The 26,322-nt window shown below is 42.5% G+C and overlaps 1 protein-coding gene across 2 annotated transcripts in view; it reads right to left on the reverse strand.

Moving 5' to 3' along the window:
- Positions 1 to 26,322, reverse strand: part of FANCI (Fanconi anemia complementation group I) — a 98,873-nt gene that overhangs the window by 41,287 nt on the left and 31,264 nt on the right. For both annotated transcript variants that reach the window (XM_037426883.2, XM_037426882.2), the window contains exons 13-16: positions 21,344 to 21,458; positions 11,246 to 11,368; positions 9,643 to 9,711; positions 7,296 to 7,397 (exon numbers count right to left, since the gene is read on the reverse strand). In XM_037426883.2, the coding sequence (XP_037282780.2) occupies positions 7,296 to 7,397; positions 9,643 to 9,711; positions 11,246 to 11,368; positions 21,344 to 21,458 (409 nt within the window). The remainder of the gene's footprint in view (positions 1 to 7,295; positions 7,398 to 9,642; positions 9,712 to 11,245; positions 11,369 to 21,343; positions 21,459 to 26,322) is intronic.

The following is a 26,322-nucleotide window of genomic DNA, read 5'->3' on the forward strand; positions in this document are numbered from 1 at the left end:
TTTCCCAAATTTTGTTATCATTTTTATTTGACAGCACTTGAAGCTCCAAAGGCACACTTTACACTTAGTTTTTATTAAATCAAAGTGATTTCATGTCATTCCATTGTAGGATTAACAGAACTAGTAATGCATTGAAACGTACTTCAATTAGCAAGTATAAAAGGCAGCCGTTGTCAACTGCCTTGTAGCACATAAAAATTTTTTTTTTAAAAATGCTTCCCAACTGATGAAATCCTGAACAGGGACAAACTTTTGGTCAACTGGGAAGCGTTCTTGCCAAGAAATCTGTATGAATTTCCTAGCAGCTTCATGCAACTAACAAGTGGATGACAATTTATTTCCCTTTCCTGGTGGGCTTCCACAGAACTAAGCTGCTAAGTTGGTAAGTTGTAGCAGTAATACCAGTAGCCGCACAGCTTGCAATCGACTTACAATCACACTACATGTGGTAGTAATATATAGCTTACACTAACCAGCCACTCATATGTTATGTACTTTTATATTAAATAACATTAAATTGATTACAAGGCCATTATTCTTACTTTATGTAAGAATAATGGCCTTTTAGAGAGAAATTCATGAAAGAGAAGGCTTGGAGTGATGGACTTAAAGAAGAAGAGATATTTCTGGAGTTAATGCTTCAATAAAGAGACTCATCTTTCTCATTACATGAAGTTACGCACAACTAATGAAGCCAACAAACAGTTAATTCAAGGAAGGCATGGATGACATTATTTGTGGTTTCTTAACTGTGCTGTAGTGATTCTCACTTTAATTTCTTTCAGTAAAAGTGAGAATCATTGTAATACAGCTAAGACACCACAAATAATGTCCCCCCTGCCTTCCTTGCCTTAACCACCTCTCGTATTCATTAGTTGTGTACTGAATACAAAAAGAGAGCCCTTTAGACAATTTCCTTACATTCGTACACCAGTACAAGAAGGCAAGTCCCCTTAGTAATATGTTTACTCCAGAGATGACCTTTATTTTACCATCATTTCTTAAAAATAAATAAACAAGTAAATAAATAATAATAATAAAAGCACTTAACTATTCATAAAACCAGGTATTAAATACAACGAATGAATCAACTTTATTAGGCCCTTCGGAATGCGCTTTAGCACATTGCGGGCCGCTCCCACATTGGAACAGAAGAACGCCAGGCCTGCGCAGAGGGGGCAGCACAGTCACAGCGAAAGCTAGAAGAGCAGCCTTTCAGAGCCTTTTCTAAGCACTCATTTGATAACTGCTGAGAACACACTTGCTTGATACCCACTGCGACATTAACAATAAAACCTTTTTTGTGTAGTAGGCTGGCATTCGCTATGCTATTCTTCATCATTCTTCTGAGAAGCGTGGTATCCGCTAAATACTTGGAAGGAATTATAGGCCAATTGTTTATGCAGTGGCTCATGACGAGAAATTGTGCATGACGTGGGTATGCGCCACCGTTAATGGGTGAACAAGAACAAGCTTTTCTAATAAGTTGCAGCATTGGACAATCCACTCGTTATGCTATTCTCATTGAGCAGCAACTGGTTGTTCTTTTGCTGCTTTAAAACGCTTTTAAAATCGTATTGATGCGATTGATTTCCCGACATAAAGCCTGCCTAAGGCAAGTTTGCCAACAAGTCGCAAGCACCGGCGTGGCTCAGTGGTAGAATACTGGGCTGGCACCAAGCGAACCAGGGTTCGAGCCTCACTGTGTCATTGATACTAAGTTTTTTTTTTAAATTTCGTGCATTGTGATTGCGGACATCGGTGGTGGCTACGCACAACTATGGCAGCGCGTGACCAGAATTTTGATTTCATGACAGCTTTCACTGTAAAAAAGGTCTCTCTACTCATAACTGTTGTTTGAGTCCAGAGCTGGTAATAACACCCTCCCATTTCGAAGGTGTGGTGCTTTCACCACAGTGAAACGTGGGGCACCACCAGAGCATGTGTTCTAAATTAGGTATATCATTGCAGAAGGAACACATATTAGTTGGCTGTATTTCAGGACAAATGTTGTGCAATAGCGGGGGGGTTAGGGTACGCCTCGATTTGAAGAAGCCCGAGTGTCAGAGCTTGAGGTGTACTTAGTTATCTGTGTGGTGGTGGGTATTGTTTCTGTGCCAGGTAAAAATGTTTTTGTCAGTTCGTTATACGAGATGGGAGCGTCCTGGTTCTCTAAAACATCAGTGCCACGTCTCCTGATAGCTACATCGTTTACTAGTCCACACGCAGCTATGCGGGCTGACTTGTTGAGATTAGGCGGGGCTCCCTGAATGAATCCAATGTGAGCTGGGAACCAATCGAGTGTATGTGGCTTAATCTCCTTGTCCTTAAAGTTCCGCAAAGCCGGTTCTGATATTGTGCCCTTGGCAAATGCTCTGACCGGTGATCTCGAGTTGCTGTAAACTGTGGAGCTTTTGTTATCCAGCAAGGCCAACGCAATCGCCGCTTGCTCTGCTATTTCAACCACCGTTGCCCGGACAGTTGAGGAGTTTGTGATAATGCCCTCATGGGTGATGCTCACTGCCGCATATGCCTTCCCCTCAGGATACTGGGCCGCATCGACGAAGCAACAGTACCCAGTGTGTTCCTGGGCCCTTTGTAGTATAGCCTTTGCCTTGGCCCGCCTTCTACCCTAGTTATGGTCGGGGTGGACATCTCATGGGATGGGAACAGCAATTATTTGTTCTCGCTGTTGATGAAGAATGCTGCAGAAGTAAGACTTGATTTCCATCGGTGCAATCCCCAGCTCCCACAGGATGTTTCTACCGAAACGCATGGTGGATAGCCTAGTGAATTGTGCCCTCTCCTGAGCCTCTGCAAATTTCTTCCAGCGTATTATGCATGCAGAGACGAAGCAGTCTGTCTGAGCTTGTGTACATGAGGAGCCCAAGAGCTCTCTTGACGGCCTTTCTGATTAACGTATTGAGCTTATCACGTTCCGAACTCTGCCAGTTGCGCGTGGCTGCCACGTAGGTGAAATGACACATCACCAGGGGTGTCACAGCCAAAATAAAATTTGGAGCAGCAAAATGTTACTTTTGGAGCACTTAACTTTATATTTAGAGCAGAAAAAAAAAAAATTTTTTTTTATCATGAACAACCAAATTTGGAGAAGTATAAAAAAGAAGGCTTACATTTAGAATACACACACAAAACGTTTAACCCAGCTAAATCGTGCAGAGTGAACATGAGCATTCATATTCCAATTAAAGCAGTATTCTGAATTTGCCCACTAAGCAAACAATGAAGTCCACGTTAGCATTTGCCGTGCCTGTCGAATACTTTGACAGACTCTGCAAAATCAAATATTGATTTGCCAAGCTGGCGACGTTGAAATTTGGGAGATTAGTAACATCGAGCAGAAGGGGCGGCGAAAAAAAAACAACAAAGAAACGACACATAAGTGTGTGTGTGTGTGTTTTTTTTTAAGCCAGCAGAAATGTAATTTGCTGCTCCGAATGATTACCAGTAACTTTTTTAGATGTCAGCCATAAGACTACATAGTATCCACAATTATGCAGTGCATACATGCACGACTAATTGAACTAAATGTGCTGTGTCCCATGACTAACGCTAACAGCCCCTTCCAAATTCTAATACACTTTTCCGCAAGACACCGGTGTACTACGGCGATGATGGCTTCGCCACAGCGTGTTAGAACAAGGTCAAGAAATTTTCGAAACGCTACCCCCCCACTTGGCCCCAACTCTTTTCATGTTCTTTTGCGGTGGGGCTAAGCTTAGGGCACCACTTCTTGGCACTCTTGCATGGCACATTCCACCAAATAAAGTAACAATAGCGCCTCAACGACACAATCTTAAGCCAGAAAAATGTTTAATGTGCTGTTACTATGGCAACCAACGTGGTGGCTGGCAATGAAGGCCGCATGCCGACTTTCTTTGCACGTGGCATACGTTCCTAACATGCCATAACCACGTTTGCTGACTAGGCCATGTGAATTTCCTAGTCAGAAAACGGGTCTGCGTGCTTGGTTTGATTGATGAAGCAAAGTGCAGGTGGCCAATGTGGCATCCATTTCTTGCTGAAATTAGCACACCTGAAATAATTTTTAGGTGGGTCGGGTATTTTGGCGCAAAGTGGCACGATTTCAGCAAATTTCATGGTTTTGTTGCAGCTAGGCACAACAATAAGGAATTGTATCAAATTGGCACAATTGGCACAGCTGTTCTACCCCTGCATCACAAAGGCGTGTACCAGCCTTACGAGGTTGCCTTCTCCCACGTCCCTGTTGTCTGTTGGCAACCTTTGTTATCAGTCTGATGGCATTGTCACTTTTTCTGGCAAGTCTCGCTACCGTCAACGATATTGGAGCCGTTCGATTGTATGGTCATAACCAGAACCCGAAGGAGTGCACCCTGGGGATCAAGCTGCCCCCACATGTCCTAAGAGTGATGCCGACGTCCTCTAATAGCTTCCACCCTTTTGGTTTCGGGCTCCTGCGATTGGGCTAGTACAGAAGTAGTTCTGATTTCCTCGACGAGCACCGTACATTCGTATGATTTGCTTTGCAATATTTCTCTATTGTATTTAATTCTATCGAGGTCACAGAAAATTAAATACAATAGACAATAGAGATGCCCACGTCCTCTAATGGCTTCCACCTTCTAGGTTTGGGGCTCCTGCATTTCGGCCTGTACAGAAAAAGTTCCGATTTTCTCGACGAGCACTGAAAATTAGTATAAGTTGCTTTGTAATATTTTTCTACTGTATTTAATATTATTGAGGTCACAGCAAATTAAATACAATACAAAAATATTATAAAACGAATTATACTAATATGCACCATCATAATCACAAACTGTAGACTAAGCTGACTCAAAATCCCTGACCTTGCGCTGACCTTTATACCATCACAAAGAGTGGCATTTGGCCGGGTGAAGGATGAAAACCTCTACCGCAATGAAAGCAAATCAGGCAACAATCATCAAAGTAAAACGGCATTGCAACTGCTTTATTTTCTTTCTTCGACTTTACTGAGCTATTTGCATTAATATTAATTAGAAAGTCATCTACATAGCAGTTCACCACTGAGCGCCGCAACATTACATTTAGGTCAATGACACCAGTGAAAGCTTCCAGGAATGCTCAGATTACCCGCCATTCAAGATAATGTCATTATTAACCACACAACACCAGTTTGTTTTGTTTGTTTATTAATACTGTCAACCCCAGCTGGGGTTATTACAGGAGTGGAAAACAAATGAAAGAAATGGTCATGAAATACGTTACAAAATAGAGACATACAGCGAACACAGGTATTTACACTAAAAGACAAAGTTAAACACAGGCATGTGCACTTGCATTCTGCGCATAGAAAACAACAATTAACAAAGCGAGAGGCAATATACATTGACATCGTGAATTATGACGCATCTATTTCGGAAAAAATAAGCGATTCTAAAGCTGCAGAAAACGCCGTGATAGAGGAAGACATCGCGACTTTGTTTGGTAGTTCATTCCATTCTTTAATTGCCCTCGGAAAGAAGCTGTATTTAAATGCGTTGTTTCGGGTGGCTGGTGGCTGTATATATAAAGTGTGTTTGTGTCTAGAGCGCGGATCTGGAGAAATTTCAAAGAAATCTAATGAGTTGATTTTAACCTGACTACGAATAATGAGGAATAGGAATTTCAAACGGTCATACTTAGTTCTAAGTTCTAAGGCTTGTAGGTTTGCACGGTTGCAAAGATCGGAAGCAGAGTGCATGCGTTGATATTTATTGAATATAAACCTGGCAGCCATTCTTTGAACTTTCTCCAGTTTATGTAGGTTAGTGGTGGTATGAGGGTCCCATACTATTTTACAATATTCAATTATTGGGCGTACTAGCATTTTGTACGCAAGACTTTTTACTTCGGGTGTTGCGTCATGTAACCTTCGCCTCAGACCCCATAGAGTTTTGTTTGCCTTTCTACAGGTGACGTCTACGTGAGTATTCCACCTCAAATCTGGAGTGAATATTAGCCCTAAATATTTATATTCTGTTACCCTTTTTAGATCGTGGGAACCAATATTGTAATTATATTTGAGAGGTACCTTTTTTCTTGTTATGCTCATGCAAACTGATTTTACGGGGTTTAGAACCATCTGCCATTCATTACACCATAGTAAAATTTTTGTAACTCATGTCATCACTGATGAAATGCAGTTCATACTGCATTTCATCAGTGATGACATGAGTTACAACCAGTATGCAAAGGCAATAGTGATAGAGTGTTCACCCTCTAAAGTAATTATAATTAGCACATGATAGTAGATACGAGCTTCAAGTGCTGACGGTAGTATACGTGCAACCAAGAACTACGAGAAAGAGAGAGAAAAAAAAATTGGCCCTGTATCTGCATTTAATCTGCAAATGTCGTCGAAAGACGATAGTCTTGCGTGTGGAGAGAGTGAACAAAACTTTTATTTGATATTCTGCTTAAGAAAATCGGTGAATGGTATTCTGGAGGCGCTGCGCTAGAGTGTCTCGAGCGTGCAGCGGAAGCGAACGAGCGCATCAAGTCACGTCACACGTGAGACATGACCGCCATCTGGCAGTTTTTTTCAAAAACAAAGAGCATGGCTCTGAGATGGGTGTGCACGCCCGCCTAAAAGGTGATAAAGTGTAAAACACAAGGCGATGGGTGGGTGCCACCACCGTCTCGTTTTAGCAAAACGTTGGAGACACTCGCCTTTCCGTGCAAGCGTTGAATGGTCAGCGCAGCGTGATAAGCGCTACGGTCCTTAAAACTACTTATGTATGCCTTTTCTAGTAAAAGGCACACATGCAGAATATATACGTGTTGTTATGGTGCCCCAGACACGTGCAATAATTGCTTTTTAATCGACAATTGCACAAGTATGAACACTGAATATTGAGCAACATAGGTGGGCGCTGCGGATGGGGTCGACCGTTTCAAATACCCGATGCTGTTAAGAGTGGACAGACAGACAAATGTACAGACAGACAGACAGACCAAAATTTTTGCGTCGAAAGTCCCCAAGAAAGACTATCGTCTTTAAAAACCTTCCAAAATGAAGCACTACCTAACACAGCTCCAGAGTTCATACTTATTGTGAATTCTAAACGCAAATAATTCTTACTGAGTTGCCACCTTGTTTTTTGCCAAGACTAATTTGTCGCTTGGCTGTATGGCGGCTGCCACTTCAACAAAGAGCATGAAATTATCAAAGTTTTGGGAAGCAAATTCTGTGTTATTCATTATAAATGAAACAAACAACACTTCAAACTTGTGACCTTCTGGAACTGAATAATGTCAGAAAACAAACAAACCAGAGGTTCTTGCAAAACTGCCTTGTCCATATTGATTTGGACAACTCCAGATAATTTCAATGGAGGATATGAATTGTCATCTCCATCATAATACTTCTGAAGCTGGAAAAGTTAAAAGAAGAAAAAAGAAAGTCAGTGGCATGAATCAGCAAGACAACCCACAAGAACAGAGTAAGAAAGATTGAGGGAGCAGGCTGTACTGAATTTTAGAGGGCCAAAGAAAGCAATTGTTTTATGGCCACCAGAAAAGCATCTAGTCAATAGTTCCATGCTCACGTTGGCTTCAGTCTAAAGAATGCCTCATAATAAGCTCTCTCCTACCAAGTGTACACTTTCTAAATAATACATTGATTCTTCCAGCCCAGTAGTCTCAAACTCGTTTCAGGTAGTGGGCTGCAGTCGCAGAAGTTAGTCCCATAAGAGCCTCGTCAGGGAAAAGTGTAATAAGAGTGGGAAGGGAAAGGAACAGGAGGTTAGTTCGTACACCGTGTCAGTAAACACTCCAACTGAAAAGAAAACCTTCTCTGCATCTCATATATGGGTCATTTCTGAATAAGATTTGGTGCCAGAATTCCATCTAACATGGCAGTACCGACCTCCAAAATGACTAAAATCTGGATGCCAATTCTGAAATACTGTTTTCTGCTTCACTGTCACGCTTCGACACATTGCGACTACATAGACGCCTAACGAAAAAAATGCTTTGGGCCAGTCATGTTTGGGTAGCTCACAAATGTACTTATGAAAACTAAAAATATGGGACAAACATAGCCAAGTGCGAGCCACAGGCCACAAGCGAGAGGTCCTACGGGCCGCATGTCTGAGACCTGTTTTTAAACTATCATGATTTGGTAATCATACACAGTGTCATAAATGACTAAATCCGTTAACTGAGTAGTTGTTTCTCTAACAACAAAGCCTCAAACATTCTTTCAGCAAGTCATGAGCACATAAGGTGGATTGTAGTTTTAATAGGAACGTTATGCCTTTGGAAAAATAAGGTTCCCCCCTGCTTAACATACTTGACTCAAAACGCTTCAAAAAGTACACAATTCTTTAGTTCACCCATAGCAGCAAAGAGCGCAAACAATAAGAGTCGGTGTGGGAATACCTTACACATATAGTAATTAATTTTCCACAAACTGAGCAGATACTAAAGTAGGCAGTTACATGGAATCAACAATGTTCTCATCTTGCAGTCCCAAGAGCACATTATAAGTTCCTTTCTCAGTTTTGCATTTGGCAGGTTTAACGTTTATTCTGGGTTTATACAATGTAGATTATCATTTCTTCTTTAAACATACTTCAACTTCTTAATATGTGTGATTGTCATTTAAATGCAACACCTTGAAGCAAACACCCATTACAAAGATAACTGGTGAGACATGACACATACTTGAGGTGGCTGTGTTGGTTTTTTTTTGTCACTACGTGTTCACTGAGCACACCTGTTGGTTATAAGTACATCTGGCTAACTTCCATCTAAGCAGGTCCAGGATTTTACTCACTTCGTATTTGACAATAATTTTTTCAGGTAAATTTCAATTTTTAATTGAACAATATTAAATATAAATGTTTCTAAAATGATGTAAGCACAGCTGTGCTTTGCATTACCATGAAACTTAGCCCAGTTTTAATTTCTGGACATGGCTCATTGAACAAAGGCTCTTTACATTTTCATGCGACCACCAACATGCATTTTGCTAACGTAAATGAATATCTTAAAAGAGCCCTGAAACAAATTTCTAAGTAGCCATAGATTGGATTCACTACAGCAGTTTATTGCCTCACGAAATGACCGCCGCAAATATTTTTAGAATCCGTCCAGTACAAGCAGAGTTACAACGATTTGTCACACGCTGCAAATGCTTTCTCTCTTCTCCCGTCCTGACAAATGCACTGGGAGCTAAGAAGGGAGGGATAGCACAAAGGAGGAAGGTCTCATCTGTGCCCCATGATCTTGAGCACTTTTCTTTCTGTCACATTTTTTTCTTTTTCGAACGTGGACACACGAACATGCTGCAGCCTACCATGGTGGCCCCAGTAACTCCCGAGTATGCCATGCTCAAATCAGTCAAGGGCGTAATATTTGGCCCTGTGACGCAATGATTTTTTAGTATATAGCATCATTTGGCATCATTTGCCGTGAGAAGAGAAAGCATTTTTTAGCGGACTTACAGAATTCATGGTGAATTCCAGGCCGCATGCCACACTATAGTAGTTCGCTCGCGTGTTTTCGAGAGTCTCGACTACCAACCGGCAGTGTTTTCTGACCCTGCTCTCAAGAAATATTGCAGAGCCCCTTCAAGGAAACTGAAAAATCCAATAGCTGAAGTGATCCTCTTACTTGTAAGACAAGCAACTCCAAGACAGCTTCAGTCAGGTTGATGTTTTGATCTATGACTTCAGGAAACCCCTGAAAGTGGAATGTCTTACGTGAACATGAGCACTCAAGGAAAATACACATGCTCTTTCACATAACATAGAGCAAAACCTTGATTTATAAACTCTTGTTATTTCAAATCTCGATTCCGTCGAAAATTTTCTGTGCTCCCTGCTATCCTAAATAACTGCCTTTGTGTTGATAATACAAACACAACAGCTTTACAAATTTTGGCAGAGCAGACCAGCAGGAACCACTAAAGACTGCTACATCACTATAACAAAAAAGAGGGATGACTGCCACCATAGCTCAGTGGTAGAGCATCAGACGCATTATTCGAAGGTCGCAGATTCGGTCCCTGTCGGCAGCAAGTTATCTTTATATCCGTTTTTCTTTCTTCACATTTATATCACAATTATTTCTAATAACATCACCCATACCTTTCTTGGCATCCTTGTCAGTTATTTCTCATTAATATTGTATCTAATAAAGTAAACATGCCCTTAAGTTTACACTTTTTTTCTTTTATGACAAAAAAAGTAAATTAGCATAGCTTGCACTAAGTCGCGCAGAGCAGTGTCACAGCTGAGCTGGCAGACACCTAGCGGGCCCTGGCTTTGGCTAGGCTTTGAACCTCTCATGTCTCTCTTTCCCACTTCTTGCTATACCATGATTACACATGGCTACGCTTGTTCTCTATTTTCCCTCTTTCTCTGTACTCATACTCTAGCACAAAAGAATTTTTGCATTCTTCGCCGAGCAAATTGGTGCACGTGTTCTGGGAGGGAGGCAGATCAGGAAGAGGAGGACAAAAAGGTGTGTGTCTCTAATAATTATGATAGCTCTCTTTCTACATGACATAGAAAACCTCTATACTATGCCTCACACATCACGTGCAATGCAGTGGAAGCTATGCAAGTAGTTTAGCCAGCAAAATGTGTAACTCCACACATCTCGTAGTTACTTGCGTGACATCTGATTAGTGCCACCGCACCCTCGCGCTTTTTTGTGTGCCTCCTTGGCGCGACTGGCGAACAAAACAAAGTGGGAAGAACACAAAAGAGCGCGAACCCGAATGACTGTCTGTTCTCCCATGCACTGACACTGTCTCATAAGATTGAAAGTCTAGGTGGCCGCGATCACACGTATCTAGTGTGAAGAGCCTGTACATGACGTCATGTGGAAACTAAGCTATCCAGCCACACAATTAAGATATTTAATGACATTTTGTTCGTAAAGCACAAAACATCTGCAATCACTTCTCACCATAATAAAGAAAAAAAAGTGTTCTGTTATTGGTGGTAAGAACATTAAACTATTTTTTGTTGCACACGTATCGACTGCAAGATCTCTCGCTAGCCTCCACAGTGTTGCAGATGCACGAAACAGAGTATAGGACAAGAGCTCTGCTGTAAAAGCACTGATGGGTACAGAAGCTAGGAAAGATATTAGCATTCCTTTATTTATGGGATCTTGGTTATCAGCTTCATTTCACACTAAAGTACTAAAGACAAATACAACACCCCAACACAGAGTTAGTATGATAGCTTCAGTTACATATACACACCTGGTATAGCAATTGACGTAAGGCCCCCTGCTGTGTGAGGCTCTTACTAAGTAGACCAAGCAGCTCCATACAAACTGAATGGTGTGAGCCAGGGTCACTTTGCTGGGGAACTTGCACGGAAAGCTTCAGAAACAGGCAAAGCCATTTTCTATCATCAAAAGTGGCAAGTTTACACAAATAATTGATACATCAGTACATCAACAATGCACACAATACTATACCTAGGGTTTGTGATGGTCCATTAGTTAGAACTACAATACATGTGAACAATTGTATTTAAAAGAATTATACGATATGACTGTCTAAGGTGCTCTTTGTGTTCGGACTCGCTCACTGTATTTCGTGCCGACCGGTTGTGCCCCCGCGATCTCTGATGACAGCGCAGCTCTGGCCGACTAGCTCGCCCTACGCCATCTCCCGATGCTGACAGGAGCTCTCGCCGAGTGGCGCCCCGTCCTCGAACTCCTGCCACCGCGTCCATCTTGCCTATCTTCCTACTTCCTATCTGGCTGTCTCCTTCCCTCTCTCGATCTCTAAACCTTTTAATCCTATCCTTTTAATCCTGCCTTACCCCCCTTCCTGGTGAGCTACAGTTAAGGTGTCCTCCCCCTGAGAGACTGTTATGGAGCTCACTTTTCTCTTCTTTTCATTTAATAATCACTCCCCCCCCCCCTCTCCTTGTATTCAAAGAGGTGATGTGCAACATCACTGTACAGCTTGTTACTGCTTTTGTTTGGGTCAGAATTCACTGACACTTCAATTCCTTAGGCTATCAAAAATCAAGATGGGAGCGGATAGATGGAAACAACGTAGTGGGATAATCAGGGTGAACAGTGTAAGTGCCTCAGACAGGCTGGCCGACTTTTCTATAGGAAAACCTATCTTTCTCAAAGGCATCGTGTCATCCTTGGCGTGTTAGTTTTAAAGGGGTTAGTAGTGACGTCATCTCCTGGCTATCAAAGCACAGCCACACTGCCAAGATAAAGCAATAGAGAACAAAAACATTTGCTCCAGCAACTGTCTAAATTCTCATCCATAAATGCCATCTTCATGGCTGGAAAAAAAGGTCTGCAATCTTTTTTGGGGCCTTGGTTATTTCATGAAAAGGAGTGTACTTAGGATGAATATATATTTTATTAAGTCGCCTTCGCTTTGCCAACTGCCAGCCTCCTGGTCAGCTCAAGCCTTGGAGTGACCATCCTGGATAGGCGATGACACCAGGTACAGACCCTAGTCATAACTTTTTGCCAACTAAGAAGTTGTACCTTCAGAAACTTCACGGATTTCCTTGTTGCCATGTGCTACAAACTGGTAGACGCCAATTTTCCCTTTCACAACTCTTCCTCCACTTAGCGGAACTTATTTACTACATTCTGCTTCATGCTTCTTGTATGTTAGGCATCTGGTGTATTAGGAAGACCATAACAATTCTTTCAACAGTTGTAGATGTCAGTCTTGCAATTTTTAAATGATAATACTGCCAAAACAACTCAAATACCAATAAATCAGCTAATTTCTTATAATTTTTTTATAAATTATATCCATAATTCTAACACTGACAGGGTATCTCCTACAGGCGAAAAAAAAGCAGTCATAGCCTATCAAGAGTATAAGAGCCAGCAGGTTGGACAGTGATAACATTTACTTGAATTACTCGTGCACCTATCGCTAATGCAGCTAAAAGCCACTAGAAAACTTCAGGCAAAACAAAATGCAGCAAATTACACTAGTGACTATATCATAATTTATACATGTAGACAAAAAAAGCAAACTATTCGGTGAGATACAGCAATGCTCCATAAAGCAAGACACTAGATGAATCCAGGAAACATGTCTGATACAACCAAAAATTTTAAAACACCGAAGAGTCAGGTTATATCACTTTATTATGCATTCGCATCAAACTATTTTAAACACATCTACAGTAATTTGCTTAGGATGGCTTAATACAGATGTCCTACATAGTTTTTGGTGTTTTAGCGACTACAAACAGTATTATCTCCATTCTCAACTTCTGGACGTAAAACACTTCACTTTGCAAGCCCTTTTTTTAATTACTATACCTTTGAGGGGCTCTTAGGTGCAACTGGCATTCAAAGTGGCCAGCATCATGAACGCTACACTGGAAATACAACTCGACAGTATTCTGTCACAAATTTGGTGTGGGAAAGCCACACCAAATTAAAAAAGCCACAGTATTTATAAAAGCGTAATGATGGAAAGTTTGGTACAACTTGTAGTCACAACCATAGAAGGAATGACATTTAGCTGCAGAACAGAACAAAATCGAGCCGAACGAATGGAAAGATGTCATGCCTGCGCAGAAGGTGCAGCACAGTGACAGCGAAAGCTAGAAGAGCAGTCTTTCAGAGCCTTTTCTAAACACTCATTGGGTAACCACTGCAAGCACACTTGCTAGGTACCCACTACGGCATTAATAATCAGGGTTCAAACAATTGAAACAAAATTCAAGGGTTTTCAAAGACTTTCAAGGACCTGACAAGTATTTTTCAAGAACCTAAAATAACATTTGAAACTGCAAAAAATGACGTCACTTCTTAGAGCCTAAAAATTTGTACTTTATTTTGTACGGTTGGCACCATGAATGCACTCAAGTTACCATGGACTGTAGTGACTTTTGTGTTCTCAATGTGTTTCATACTCTTCATGAGACTTTCAAGGACAGACTTCCCCGTTGATGACACATCGAAGCTCTTCCCACATGGGAAAACTTTGCCTGATGCGAGTTTGACGTATTAGGTGCAATCCACTCTTTATAAGCATCAATGCATAACCAGGACAGCTGGAATTTGCACTTGCCCGGCATAGTTCCACCATAAGCGACGTGACTGCAAATATCCGCGCACACTTGCACAGTCTCCACAAAAAAGCCAGCCAGCTTAGCTCGACGTTGCTGCTGTAACCACACGAGCCCTACCACAACTACAGTGTACCAGAAAAGTACACTGCACTACTACACTGCAATATATACCTAGAGAAACGGATTGAATTAGATGGTTTGTTGGCTAGAGAGCACATAGTTGCCAGGCACGTAAAATAATCCACTAGATTATGGCTGAACGAACTTTTGACTAAATTCAAGGACTTTTAAAGGGCCCGTAAACCACCTCCGACATTTTTTTCAAGTAATTCAAGTAAACGTACGCATCGTGTGCAGAACGCTGTCGTGATCATCGATTCTGCATGTGACAGCGCTACGAGCCGCCGGCGCACCATAAATCCCAAGAAACAATCTCTCCTTGTTTCCGTGCCTATCGGGCCTCCGCGTGACGCGCCGTGCCACATCTCTGGCATGCTTAAAAATATGCCAGATATGCGGTCGAACAAGAGCCGACGACTTCCGGTCAGTCAGCGAGTTGCTGTCCGCGCTGCTTGTTGTTGTTCGTTGTGTTGCCTGCACTGCGTGTCCCTTTACGGGTCCATCACGTAGGCGATCCTTTGAAGGCATGCGCGAAATGCAGGTTCCATACCGGCATGATTACGGCAACCACGCTTCGCTAACAAGCACGCAACTTGATTGATATGTGGGGTTTAACGTCCCAAAACCACCATATGATTATGAGAGACGCCGTAGTGGAGGGCTCCGGAAATTTCCACCACCTGGGGTTCTTTAACGTACACCCAAATCTGAGCACACGGGCCTACACCATTTCCGCCTCCATCGGAAATGCAGCCGCCGCAGCCGGGATGCGAACCCGCGACCTAACAAGCACGCAACTGACGAAGTCGATAGTTGTAGTCGCGGCAACCGGAAGTAGACTGTGTTTCAAGCTGCGTGTTAGCGATGACGTATGCCATGCGAGATCGAAAGGGACGCTTGGCAAGAGGGCAAAGTGGCGCGGAAAAGGATACCAGCGTAGGGAAGTGCAGGAGAGAGCGAAAGATGTGGTCGTCACGGTTTCGATAATCAAACGTGACTAACTACGCTATTACTGCACCGTTTCATAAAATTCTCACACCTCCGCGTTCGTCTTACACTCTGTGGGAATCGAAGCTAGCCCGCCGCCATGGCACGGACTTTGCCGCCTCTTTCTCCGTTCTCATGTCCCGACATGACTACCCTCCTCCATGGTCTGCCGCACTGGGAGAGCGAGTAGTGACGCTTAACCCCTCTCGCCTGGTAGCGGATGCCGACTGTGACGCCGCGCGCAGAGTCTCTCGAGAGGTTCTGCACGCACGCGTCGGGAGTGAGAGCGACCTCTCCGGGGACAAAAAGGGGGTAAGCACGCTTTTCTTTTCCATCCGTCGGCTCACTTTGGGGCTCGTTCGGACTTCGCCAACAGCGCCTTGCACCCTCAGCCAACGCTTACCTTATGTCGACCCCTTCCGAACACTAGGCCGAGGAGTGAAGCGGTGTCCTAGTGCGTGGCTAAGCTGCGCTGACCTGTATCTTTCTGAAGCCAACGCGAGCGCCTTTGCCCTTGCTCGAGCAACCGGGTCTTGGTCCCGGTGTCATCGTTAATCACTTTTACCACGGAGACGTGCTCGCGGCACCCTGTGTAGTACTTCTCGCCCGTGGCGTGGATAAGCCCATTTGTTTTCCTGCCGCGCATTCGCAACGGGCTGTACTGCGCTTTGGTCTTGCCGCAGACAATAAAGTGTTGCGACCTTGAGCAGTATCGTCTTCTCGCCGCGGCGATGGTTATCGCGTGCCCTGCGGCTCGCTGAGACCGGACTCACGCTAGTGGCTGTAGTCCTTCGGGATACGAGTATCACAACTCGAGCACAATTTTCTCCCAACAACTGACTTTCGACCTCTGGGTAGTTAAGGGTTTTCAAGGCCTTGAAAATGCCATTCAGAAATTCAAGGGTTTTCAAGGGTTTCAAGGAACGCTACGAACCCCGATAATAATAATTTCTGGGTAGTAGGTTAGCATTCGCTATGCTATCCTCTGTAATTCTTCTGAGAAGTGTGGTATCCGCTAAACACTTTCAAGGAATTTTCTGCCAATTGTTCATGCAGTGGTTGACTGTCATGTTGTGCGCCGTACTTTCGTGCGGTGAGCGGTGGTTGTGGTTTTGTGTTGTGTGGTGCATCGATGAAAATGACGACAAGACAGGCTGGAAGAAACAACAGTGATTGGGAAGCTAAGCCGGACAGGCAGGAAGAGAAGTGGAGGAAGAGGAAGTGGGTTGGAGAGCGTGACGGAGAAACATTCGCAGGCCGAGGCGCTCGTCGGGTCCTGGTCCCAAAGCAGACCGGTGCCTTCTGCCTGCCCATGAGACGTTCACCCTGACTGGTGTTCCAGTAGCCGGCGCCAGTCCTTTGTGTTGGGACCCGGGTGCATTCAAGACCCGGTCCTACCATTATCGCCAAGACGAGTTTCTTCCACGTCGTTTCAGCGTGATTTCAACTACGTCTGTCCTACCCCTGCTGTCAGCGTGAGACTCCACGCAGTGACTCATCGACCTAGCAGGCTTCGACCCGCCATGGTGAAACTTTGTCAGCCTTGTTTCGTGTAGTGGGGGAACTGCCTTACGTGAACAGTGTCTGTCATAGTAGTCCCTTGTGTATCGCTTCGTTGAGGACAACCCCTACGCCATCTCTTGCGTTATAAACATGTTTTCATCTTCGTGCCAATATCTTCATCCATCTCGGTAACGAGTATTTAAGTTGCCGTAATTAGTAGAACTTGCCTTCACACTGAGGACGATGAGGAATTATGCCAAAAGTGGGTTTGTGTCACAGGTAACAGGTGATCAAGAACTAGTTTTGTAATGGGTTAGAGCATTGGACGACCCATTCGCTACACTATTCGCATTGTGTGAATACCGTAACACCTGGTTGTTCTTTTGCTGTTTTAAAATGCTTTATTACTCATACTAACGTGATTTTTTTCCAGACATCAAGCCTGTCCAAGGCAAGTTTGCGAACAAATCCCAAGCACTGGCATGGCTCAGTGGTAGAATACTGGAATGGCATGCAGCAGACCTGGGTTCGAGCCCCACTGTTTCCTTGGTACTAGGTTCTTTATCTTATTTCGTGCGACATTGGTTACGCACACCAACAGCAGTGGCAGACAACTATAAAGCTGCATGTGACCCGAGTTTTGATCTCATAACACCTTCCGCTGTAAAATGTAGTGCATAGTGGATGGTAATACACTTGAACCCTGCTACAACGAATCTGGCGGAGGGCGAAAAAAATTTCGTTGTAGTGAAATGAAAAAATATGGCTGATCTGAGCTAGCAAAACAAAGGAATGTTTATTCTCAATATTCAAAAAGCGTCCGCTGCTTCCTATTCTTTCACAGCAGCGCCATGACCCAATTCCCACTCATACATAGCGAAGCCATGGTGAAAAGCACGCTGAAACAACGCCTACAACCACTTCATGAACGAACCAAACAGCTGCACAAACACGTTAACACCACCAGCTGTCCGCCGTCAAAGTACATCACAACGCCGAGATGGAGGTAGGGTTTCGTGGAGCAGTGACTTTTGCCTTATCCTATGCCATTCTTATCAACGTTACCAGATTCTTATCATCCACCCCTCGCGGCTAGCTGATTTTGTTCATAATGCAGACGAACAGCCGCTCTGATGATTTACCACAATTGCCAAGTGCGAATGAAATGATACGCATTGGCATCGAAAAAGGCATTGTTCCATACAGCTACGTGAAAGAAAACCATGAAATGAGCGACTGAGCTTCAACTTCAGATCATCTGCGGCTCAAAACAAGCCTGTGGCAAAAGCAGGGCAATCTCATTGCCATCGCTATCAAGCAATGGCGATGCCCATGCTTGCTGAACAGCGGCGATATCTGGTGGTGCTGTGTGTTTTAGACTTCGTCGACGTATTTTCAGGTGCTGAAAATGCATCAGAATGTTAAAGATTGTGTTTACTGTATAGCAATAAATATCTGAGCCTGGAATTGCATCGTGGCATTACGTTGAAGAAAGACAACAGAAGAAAAAGTGTTTGTTGTGGCTACAATATTTATGCATTGACTCCTATGGACTGTTGACGGGGAACCAATTTTTCGTTGAAGCGCCGTTCGTTGTAGCGAGGTTCGACTGTATCACATCAGCTACTTTGTGTATTTTGGCTGGATTGTGCCCCATCTAAACAGGGAAGAATTTACTCTGGGACCTAAAATGGTTTTCCTTGGCAGCAGATGGTCTTTCATAAACACGTCTCTTGTATACAATGTTAACATGGCAAACATAAGACAACCAACCAAACCACTTCAGCATAAGAAGGATGGAAAGTTAGGTCAGTTTGTATACTTGCACGACAAAATGAAACAGGGATAAAAACGTGCTTAGATACAGTGGAAGGAACGTAGAAAAAAAAAAGAGCGAGAGCTGACATTTTCTACATTCATTCTGCCTCGCTAACACTCTTTGCGCTGTTCTATTTTATGATTCAAATATACTAACTCACCCTTCCATCATTGTGCAGTATATTTCTAGTACATCGGGCTCGGTTCTATGTAATAACAATTTTTTAAGACAGCTATAGTCCTGCCTTTTTCTACTTCCAGTGTGTTCATGCTTAATGCACTCTTCCACTTCATCATTTTTTTCTCTACACATCTCTTGCAACTGAGCATCTTATGTAATGAGACTTTACTGCACTTTGTAAAACTCTCATAAAACCAAACTTGACCCTCTATGGGCCTCGCTGCTGGTACATGAGCCTCCTTTGGAGGTAAGAAAAACAGAGTTTTTCTCACCCACAAAGGTGGCTCAACACAACAGGCGGAGGCGTAGATTGCGTACATCTGAAAATGTCCACCACAAATTTTTCTTTGCGCAGTTTTTTAAGTGTCCCTCTGTACCACTTGTATTAGGTTTTTTCAAGCATTACAGCTAGGTGCCCTCATGACACAATGAGACAGGTCTTCTCCCACTTTTTCTAAGACGCTTCATGGGTCAATGAGACACACACATCCCACTTTTTTTCTCGTAGGCTAATGCTCACAGTTTGGCGAGAACTGCTTCATACTTTTTCTTGGCACGTTACTTAGATATTCTGCAGCCAGAATTCTTGTTATGTGAAAAATATTGATGAACCCACAAAATTTAACATTAAGGACCAACCATTTCTACAAGGTAGGCCTACCTCCATGTCATAAAAATAATGCAACAAATCTTTCGTTGCTAGAACAAGCGTCACCTGTAACTGCTTTCCATCTATAAATACAAACATAACTGATTACCATTAGTTCTAAGTTTGGCTTACAAAATATCTTGTGAGTATAGTATCTATATATATATATATATATATATATATATATATATATATATATATATATATATATTTATTTATAACTGCCTGTTTTGCAAAAGAAAACCAGTAGATTCTTTGGACCCAGAAAGTATTTTTAATAAAGGAATAAATAAATATTTTTTAACAAATTAATGTTGCTTCTGCGGTGTGATTTCACAATTCAGTTCTTTTTAAGCACTTGCTGCCCAAAGAACCACATACCGTATTTACTCGCTTAATCCTCACACTCGCATAATTCTCGCACCCCCCACATCGCCCAACAAAAATACGACTTCTTTTTTCCCTCGAGTAACTATCACACCCACGAAAACTGCCCCAATAATGTCGTCTGCTCGTTCCAGCCACTGGCGATAATAGCGCGCGTCATCTGGCGCCATCTCTTAACAATCAATCATACTATTACTGCATGGAGATTCAATCCAATCCAAGCCAAGCCAAAGTGGCAAGTGCGCGTTGCGGCGTGTTTTGTATGTTGTGTCGGTTATCTTGGCACGTTATGGGGCGATGCTGAAGCCACACGGCTGCTTCAAGTTGCAAGTGATGGATCATGCGCTAAACAACCGCAACAGGGCTGCCGGTAGGCTCTTCGGAGCCCACAAGTTCTGTGTTCGCTACTGGTGACGGCAGCTGAAAGCCACCAAGACGCGTTGGGCCTGCCGTGTGCCTAAATCTGCGATTGATCGTAAACTTTATTTCTTCAGAAGGAAACTGCGGACGATTCTATTAAATAGCCATCAGCCCAATACTGACGTCCTACGCTTACCTTTTGAGGGCTCCTGGTGCGCGACGAATGCTACTGCTACGGCCGCAACACCCACAAGCTTTGCGTATGGTATTCTAATTCTCGACTGTTTGCTTGCACTTTTAGTGTCTCAAATAAATCTTGCCTTGTGTTGAAACAGTGCTTTTAATGTTGATGTAAGTTTTAATTAGTACTTCTCAAAGCTTGTTGTTGCTGGTGTGAGAATCCAGATTTGCGGCCACTTCGTTTTCTTTTTTGCACTGTACATTTTCGTGGAAAGTTTTCCCCGCGTAATTCTCGCACCCCCCAACTTTGCATCAGTTTTCCATCAAAAAAAAGTGCAAGGATTGTGCGAGTAAATACGGTGTGTAATTATATTTTAAATATCTTCCTTACAGGTCAAGCAGCGTTCACATGACGGACGAAATCGTGAAACAAGCTCGTGGATTTTCACGCAGTCTTATTCAGATCTGCACAAAGCGATTTGTCAAACAATGTTCATCCGAAACATTGTTGGAACTTTGCCAAGAAATACCAAAATTCTCCTTTGTCATTTTAATGATGGCTGTGAAGCTAACCGAGTCACATCACATGTCATGCGACTGATTCATCTGCAATTCCCTGTCGTGTGAACACACTGTCAAGGGCGTTGTTGCATTTCTGTGCAAAATAAGCCCATAATGTTTTCCTGTAATTAATACTGAGGTCACAAATAGACTAAATAAGCGTTACTTGGCCATGCCTGTTTTTTATTTATTTTTTTTCCCTTTCCAGAGTTTCATTCACACTAAGACATTTTTCATTCAACAGAAATGAACAAAAAATTCCGTTCGACATTTCGTGGAAGACACCTATATAAGCACTTTGCTTACGAAGCTTGAACCTGTACCTCATTTAGGTGTTGTCAAAAGCATTTGTATTGGACAGGTTGATATGGTGTTTTACAAACTGTTTCCAGACAGGAAAAACAGAGATGCTCTACTGTGTTCTGATTGCTATATGCTTTTCATGCTGTCAAAAATAAGAGTGCAATGTTGAATCTGTTGTTCCCAGACTGCTTGAAGGAACTCAGAATTGTGTTGACTTTTAATTCGTACCTGACTTAAGGTAAAGTCAACCTCCCGACCAAAGCCACCAACAGGTCCTCGAGGCTTGAGGTTGCGAAGCAGAACGAGGATACCAGACACTGCCACCTTCCGGCATTCCAACTCACTATGTAAATAAGAGACAAAAAATTTGTATTGTACAAACATACATAGTAGGATGACATAACGTATCAATAAGTCAAGATTACACAAACAATACCTAGATAATGATAGAGGTTATGGTGCCTAACAGCTAGTACTTCTAGATGGTTAGTAACTGGACTTGTGCAAATAGTAAATTTTAGGTCCGAAATAAATTCAAACCGAATAGTTATTTGGTTTGAATAATTTAGAATCGATTTCGAATACAGTGTAACACAATTATAACAGTGCTCAAATGCCGCGAGGTGCTATAAACGGGTTACAACAAAAAAAAAAGGGGGGGGGGGGGGGATGACAGACTGTTGGGAGAAAACTATTACACCAACAGACACCAGTGAGAGGGATGACAAAAAGTCGGATGCTTTCCACCACAAGCGCCATAAAGCCAATATATAACATCTGAAGTTTAGGACGCTGAAACCCTTCAAAGTCTCTCAGTTTAACTGAAATTGTATGTTTTAACAGAAGCTCCCGCGCTGTAGCGGATGCCAAGTCAGTTTTACTGTTATGCCAAAACGATATGTGCTGAAGTATACCGAATTTCTCGAAGGAACTCAGGGGTACGCTGTTGGGGGTATGGGCGGACGTTTTGCAGCTTGAATTTCTCATTTTCTTCTTTTGAATGCGAAGCATTTTTTCGTACTCTAGGCCCTTTGAACGTCTGTCTGTCTGCCTGTCTAGCCGCTTACATATCGGTGCTCTCATGATCCCCCCCTTAACTTGGGGTAAACCAAAATTAGTGTGGGAGAATAAAATGGTTTGACGTATGCGACTCACTGGTCATGACATAAATAATGTCACAATCCCGCCGCATACCTCGTCACACACTTTCCACCAGACAGTGGCACATGCCCGGGGGCGGTTATGGGCCACGGGTACGTGGGTATGTGCCACAGGTGTTTGACAGTTTATATCTACCCAGGAGTGGCGAGAACACACATGGGTAATGTTAACGCTTGAGAGTTGAGATAAAACGGATATCGGCAGCGCTGACCGGACGAATGGAAAGAATAAATGTCATTGTCCCATGCAGGAATCAAACCCTAGCATTCTGCATGGCAATCAAGTATTCTACCACAGAGCCATGCCAGGTTTCGCAACTGCCTTTTAAATAGTCCCTTATGTTCGTGAAACGCCAATTGTGGTTGCAGTGCTGGCTTTCCGATTTTATAAACATTTCACATGTACCCCTATAATACAGCCGTCACATCAGGTTAACATCAATTGTAGTCAGATGTCATTCGCTTAAGTTTATTTATGTAGCATTGTCCAGGGCTACCTTCCTCACGAGCAGCAGCGCTTTATATCAGCTTGCGGCTTCTGGTGTTACTAACATCCATGTTGCTGTTGGCATCGCTATGCAACTTTAAACTGGTAATATAAAAAACATACGTGGCTGTTTAATGTATATCTGTGCGCGCATTCGTACATATCTTTAGCCGAACTTCATAAATTTTTGCTCAATAAAAAATTTAAAACACAGTCAGCTTGCAAGCGCATGCTTCGCATAACATCGGTTCCCAAGGTACGCAGGATCTACCAAATTCTCTTTTCAAGGATTTTGCAATCGGATTCTATTACACCTTGGCATGAACGCCCAACCACAAGAATTCATCGTGATGACCGATAATGCGGCATGCGGGCATTGCTATAAGAAGGTTATTTCACCATAGAAAACATACAGAAGTGGCAGTGAAAAAGTATTTCATTGTTATAAACAATATATTATTAAAACCGGTATCTTTAAAGTGGGTTCAACGTTAGCATGTATCACATATTATTTAAAAAATGAGCATATTTTTCATGACTCACTTAACTTGCACAATTTTTTTTCAATTGAAATAAGGCATGTGCAGATGTCATTCTTTTTGGTTTAATGGAAGTGGAAACAACTTTCAGGGGTGGAAGTGGGCTTCAACCTTTTGGAGCAGCTCAAGGGGCAGAAATAATGCGGTTTTGGAGCAGCTTTGGAGCAGTAAAAGGGGAGTTTTGGAGCAGCTCTGCAGCACCAAAAAATGTGTTTTGAAGCAATGAAGCTTAGTTTTGGAGCAGATTTCTAGGGTCACACATCACCGTTATTTGAAATTCTTGTTTTCCGGTAAACAATTTCAGTGGCTTTTCCAACCATTCAATGCTGATGAAGTGACTAGACTTACCACAAATTGAGATATATATTGCAAAATCAAAGCTGAAAGTGCAGCAACTGAAAAAAAGACATAAGCGATGCTTTGTATAGCTACTAGACCTCAGACAAATAAAAAACGTTAATGTTAAAATGTTTTAATGTTAAAAATGTCATTAAAACACCGCATTCGACATGAACAGCAACCCAAAACTAGAGATGAGCTGAGAACAGTTATCTTCATCTTAAACTGAAGAAGACTAAACTAAAAACAAATTTTAAAAACTTATGTTCCGGTCATTTGTGGGGTCTCGAGGGGAGCTTACATGAGAACCGCAAGGAAAATGAGATGTGCTCGCTGCGCCATAGCTAGGCTATGGCACGGAAAGTTTTTTTATTTCGATAGAAAGTATATGGACACTCTACGGGTTTTTGCTGTCGCCGCCACGTTCTGCGTAAACTTCAAGTTGGTAACATCCCTCGCGCACCGTATGTTCTAACAGCGGGTAAAATCACGCGAGCGGGGTTCACGAGCGCTCCTCAAGCAGAGATGAAACGAGGCGGCCGATCACCATAGCTCGGAGGAGCACATGATAGCATCCCGCCACATGTTAGACCTGCCATCAAATGCTGGAGTGTGAACTTTGATTCTAAAGGTGTGCACACTATCTCGGAAAGCATCAGCGCATGCCCCGTACACCCTTTTACATGGTGCGCTCTCAACATGAATAGGTTGCACGAAATACACGGTCTGCAATGATAACAGCAAACATAAAGCGTCTTCCATCGGTAATCTGTCAAACAGTGAAGCGTGTCGGTATGGCATTGAAGATTCCAGCGTTATTGCTAGCGATCGCGTGAGTTCCAAAACAAACTCCAATGTAGGCATTGTGCACAAAATCTTACTGGAAGGTTCTAAGATTACCTAGATGGCTACCAGTCATTCGGGCACAGTTCGCGCAAGGCTGTGTTACATGTATAACGGTGCGGTAACAAGAATAGAAAGGAGAGCTGCGGCATTACCACTAAATTATAATTTGTTGCTATCGCATTCATCACTTTAACGACGAAGCTTTTACTTTCGAAAATTTTTTTTTGTTTTTCCAGTTTTTATGGTTCGGCGGTCTCCATCGAAGAGCGTGTGCTGTGCTTGGCAATTGTGCGGAAACGGTGCGGCGAGTTTTTTGCCACCACTGCCGTCTTATAGTTTGACAAACAGCTTCACTGCTAAAAGAGAGTCGCCTAATGAGGTCTGCACTTGACAAGTGCCACCTCAACAACATTCATGCATTTTGTTCACATGACGCAAGATTCGTGCATGATGCCAAGTTATTCAACGTGTGTTGCTCGGACGATGACAAGACTTGGCGAAATTTGGCGTCGCATGTGCAAATTGCCGTTTAGGCACAGCAGGTCAGACTGGCACAGCACTCCCATCCCTGAACTTTGCATAGTAGCAGAATTTGACTTTCGGTAGAATGCAAGAGATAACCTGTGAAATATGTTACATTTCAAAATTCATTATATTTTGAGCATATTAGCTGGCATAACAAGCTTTTAAACTAAAGAAGGAATAATCAATGTGAGGGTAATATGCTCATTTAGGCTTGAAGTGAGGCTTTACAGCAGTGCGGCTTTTCCTTAAAAAGGTGTATTCACGATAGAGCACTCTACCCCTGATGTGAAACCATCTTTACAAGAGGCTACATATGGACAATATACACCATTCAATTCCAATACTTCAAAATTCAAATAATTTAATTCCAATCAAAGCAAATTCAAATACGTTAATATTTATTTGAATATTTGAAGGGCTCGAATATTTGCACAAGCCTACAAGCAACTTCTTTCGAGATTGAGTCAGGTCAGTTCATTTCCTTAATGGCCCCTTCATCAGGGGTGTGACATAGGTGGTGGAGTGGATCATTAAACGAAATAACCATTGAAATTTTGAAAAAAGGCTAACATACTGCAAACGAAAACAAGCTTTAAATGATGAAATTGTACAAGAAAAGGTCATTATTTGCTTAAAAAAAAAGAAACTTGAGCAATGAACATATGGTGACTATTTGTAGCTACAACATGATGGACAAGGGCATTTTATTATTAGGCTGTTAGCAAAATAGAAAAGAGAAGGAAGCTGTGTGTCAGCGTAGTTTTAGAACTTTGAGAGGGTGACCAGTATGAATTCTCGCGGTGTAGCGATGTATGGCATGCAATTAAGTGAACTGAAAAAACTGATGCAACAAACTAAGGCTGGTTATAACAGAAGTGCAAGACTGTATGTAACTAAGATTCATTTTTAGGCAGAATATGCTTACTCCATACAACTGCTTATGGTTCCTAGAATTATGAGAAAATTCAAATCACACCCCGACAGACAGAAGAAAACATCTATACAACAGTAGAAGTCATGCACTGAAGTTGTATTATTGAAAATTGATTTAAATGATGAAAAGTAACGCAGTGAAAATATGGGAGAAAAAAAGTAAGAATAGGACACGTTTACTGGCACTTTTTTTATGGTAGAGCCTTTTACAACATTCTAGCGCACTTACAACTGTGTTTTAACCTATGGGCTTCCACAGCCAGTGGTCGGCGAGCCGTGTTGGTAAGGCCGAAAGCACTTTGGCGAATCGCCGGTCTCTTAGAAAATGGGTGTGTTTCACAATGTTTTGCAGATGGCAGCACATTATTTAATGTTTGC

This window comes from Rhipicephalus microplus, chromosome X (genome assembly GCF_043290135.1).
Source record: "Rhipicephalus microplus isolate Deutch F79 chromosome X, USDA_Rmic, whole genome shotgun sequence".
NCBI lineage: Eukaryota > Metazoa > Arthropoda > Arachnida > Ixodida > Ixodidae > Rhipicephalus > Rhipicephalus microplus.